Source organism: Amphimedon queenslandica, unplaced genomic scaffold, assembly GCF_000090795.2.
Source record: "Amphimedon queenslandica unplaced genomic scaffold, v1.1 AMPQUscaffold_13126, whole genome shotgun sequence".
Taxonomy (NCBI): domain Eukaryota; kingdom Metazoa; phylum Porifera; class Demospongiae; order Haplosclerida; family Niphatidae; genus Amphimedon; species Amphimedon queenslandica.
Genome location: NW_003546638.1, coordinates 81,595 through 84,190, shown reverse-complemented (window position 1 = coordinate 84,190; position 2,596 = coordinate 81,595). Strand labels below are relative to the sequence as shown.

Here is a 2,596-nt window from a genome sequence, read left to right as displayed (position 1 = left end):
AGTATCCATTTTAGTAGTTAAGCTTACACCAAGGCTTGATATTATTCACTAGCTGATTCTCATTAATATTATTGCTATAAAGATTATTAAAAACTTTTACTGCAGCCTTCCAAAGCACCCTGTCAAAGTTTTTTTCCTTCTCTCTATTTCAGTTAAAACCACTGACCACAGTTATTAGTGTTGGTGTGATCATAATTATTATTAGAAATTAGCTCGAGATCCATGGGATCACCAGCTCCAAGCTTTAAGATCACCGGCTCCAAGCTTCAAGATCAAAAGCTCTACTTTTCTGCTTATGACAAATTGAGTATAATATTCTCATAATTATTGAACCACTTCACATAACATCACTACTTGAATCATAATTATTATTTCAAGTTGTTGCACTCTGATCTACTCTTTATTATCATAGAATTGTCTCCCTTGCATTGATTCGAATTTGTCTGCTGCATCTACTATAATCCATATCAAGTACTACCTTGGGGATCAGTTCCAGTATTGTTATTAATTTCTATTCATGTTGATTTATTTTGCAGTAGATTCAGTTGATAATAATAATTATAAATTAATAATTGCTGATGCATGAATATAACAAACTACTAACTCAAGTTGAAATTACAGACTTCAGTGATCACTACCGAGACAATGAACTACGGCCTCATTGACTGCATTACATGATGACTCAACTGATAGCATCACTATCACCATAGATAAAAATCATTTTTGTCACGGAAGCTCTGTATGTTGTCTAGGCCATGATAGAGTTTGCTAGCATCATAGATACTGATGCTAGCATAGATATCTATGCTGCCAGGTCGGTCAGGTCCGTGGTCATTAACGCGGGGTCCGTACTTTAGTCTTTTCGGGTCCCTTGGTCGGGTCCATAAATTAGTTTGTATCGGGTCCGTCGCTTGGTCCGTAAATTAGTCTTTTCGGGTCCGTTGGTCCGGTCCGGTCCGGTTTTTAGGGACAACCTCCACGAAGAACCGAGTTCTCAGTATGGCTACGGCGAGCTCGGCGACTTTTGAAGTTCTTTGTGCCTTTGGAGTTCACAGAAGGCGCGTTACCTTTGCTAGCAGTACCTCTGGTTCGAACATAAATGCTGCTAAAGATGCTATTAAAGCCGGAGAGTTTCAAAGACGTCCTGAACGATGAAGAGTTTTTTGTGCAGGTTTTTGAGAAAGAAGGAGATTGGGCAGGAGAATTTGTTGATTCGGGAGACACAATACCAGACCATGCCACACTCAAGATCATTTGCTCGGAGTTAAGCTCAGAGGCAGGTTCGTCTAAGGTCAGTAGTTTTGCCAATGTTTACACCTGTGTAATTTATGTGTAGTCATAGGCATGTATCTAGCTACTATAGGCCTAGTTAATTAATTATTTATGTATTTACTATTGATTGTATTAGCTAATGGGCAATTTGGGCAAATGTATTATAAATTTAAGACCTGGTGCATACTAATAAACACTTATAACATGTATAGAATTATTGTGGTTAACAGTTCTAGCTATTGTGCATGTGGTTAACAGTCCTCCCACTGTTACAATACTGTGTATAATGCAATAACTAATGAATATTACCAAGAGTAAATAATACCTAAAGGTAAGGTATTATGTACTCTTGATATAATTATGGCTGCAAATTTCTACCCGGGCAAAGCCTGTGCTTGCCCGGGTCCAAATATGCCTATGTGTGTAGTAACTTTTAAACTCTATACATGTCTTGCATGTAACATGCTTTACCTATATTATGTATATTTTGTCTATGTACATGTATAGGATATAGCAGTAAAAGCTACATCTGTGTGCAAAAGAATCAGCACTCCTCCCTCATCAACGAACAAGAGTCTTCTTAATAAGCTATTTCATGGACGGTCAACTTTAGGTATTGGGTCAAAAAGGAGCTTTGATCCAAGAGAGGAATGTGTTGTTTCAAAAAAGAAGAAAACTACCAAACGGAAAACGATATCTGTCTGTTTTTTGGAAGAATTTCGTGAGAACTCTTGTATTCCTCGAAGAAGTGCAAGAACAAAGCTACATGATTCTGGACGTTTTGGTAAAATTAGTGTCACACGAGACATGCCCGCTGACCAGGTGAAAGAAGTATTAATGGAATTATTTTCGATTAAAAGTACACATTTAACATATTTGAAGTCTGTTGACAACAAGTTGTCAATTAATGAGGAGCAGCATTTGTCAGGTGACGATGTCATTAAAGTTGCTGGCCAGGGTAGTCTTTATTTTTTTGAGTCTGGCATTAATGTAAGTTATGGACTAAGTCTAGTAATGCTAATGTTAGTTTTATGCACATTTGTTATTTTGTTGGGTGAAGTCCTAACTTATGAGAATTTCTGTATGCATACGTGAACGCACCTTTGGGGGAGCCCCTCATGTTTTACATTGTTTCTGGTATCTTTTATTATCTGGTTTAGGTTTCCTTGGAATGTCCTACTGACCATAATGCCAGCGATTCTGATTATAATGAATTCTGTACTACTGAATCCGAGACCCTTGTGAGTAATGAGTTAATGGGGAATGTCAATAACTTGGCTAAATTTTAGATTCCAGAACCTGAAGGATACATTGAAGTATCAGA

General features: G+C 37.4%; 1 protein-coding gene across 1 annotated transcript in view; it reads right to left on the bottom strand.

Annotated features, from left to right (window-relative positions):
* Positions 1-2,557: 2,557 nt before the first annotated feature.
* The window catches only part of LOC109585048 (uncharacterized), a 25,352-nt gene continuing 25,313 nt past the window's right edge, over positions 2,558-2,596 (bottom strand). Inside the window, exon 6 of the mRNA XM_020000976.1 lies at positions 2,558-2,571. Within this exon, the coding sequence (XP_019856535.1) occupies positions 2,558-2,571 (14 nt within the window). The remainder of the gene's footprint in view (positions 2,572-2,596) is intronic.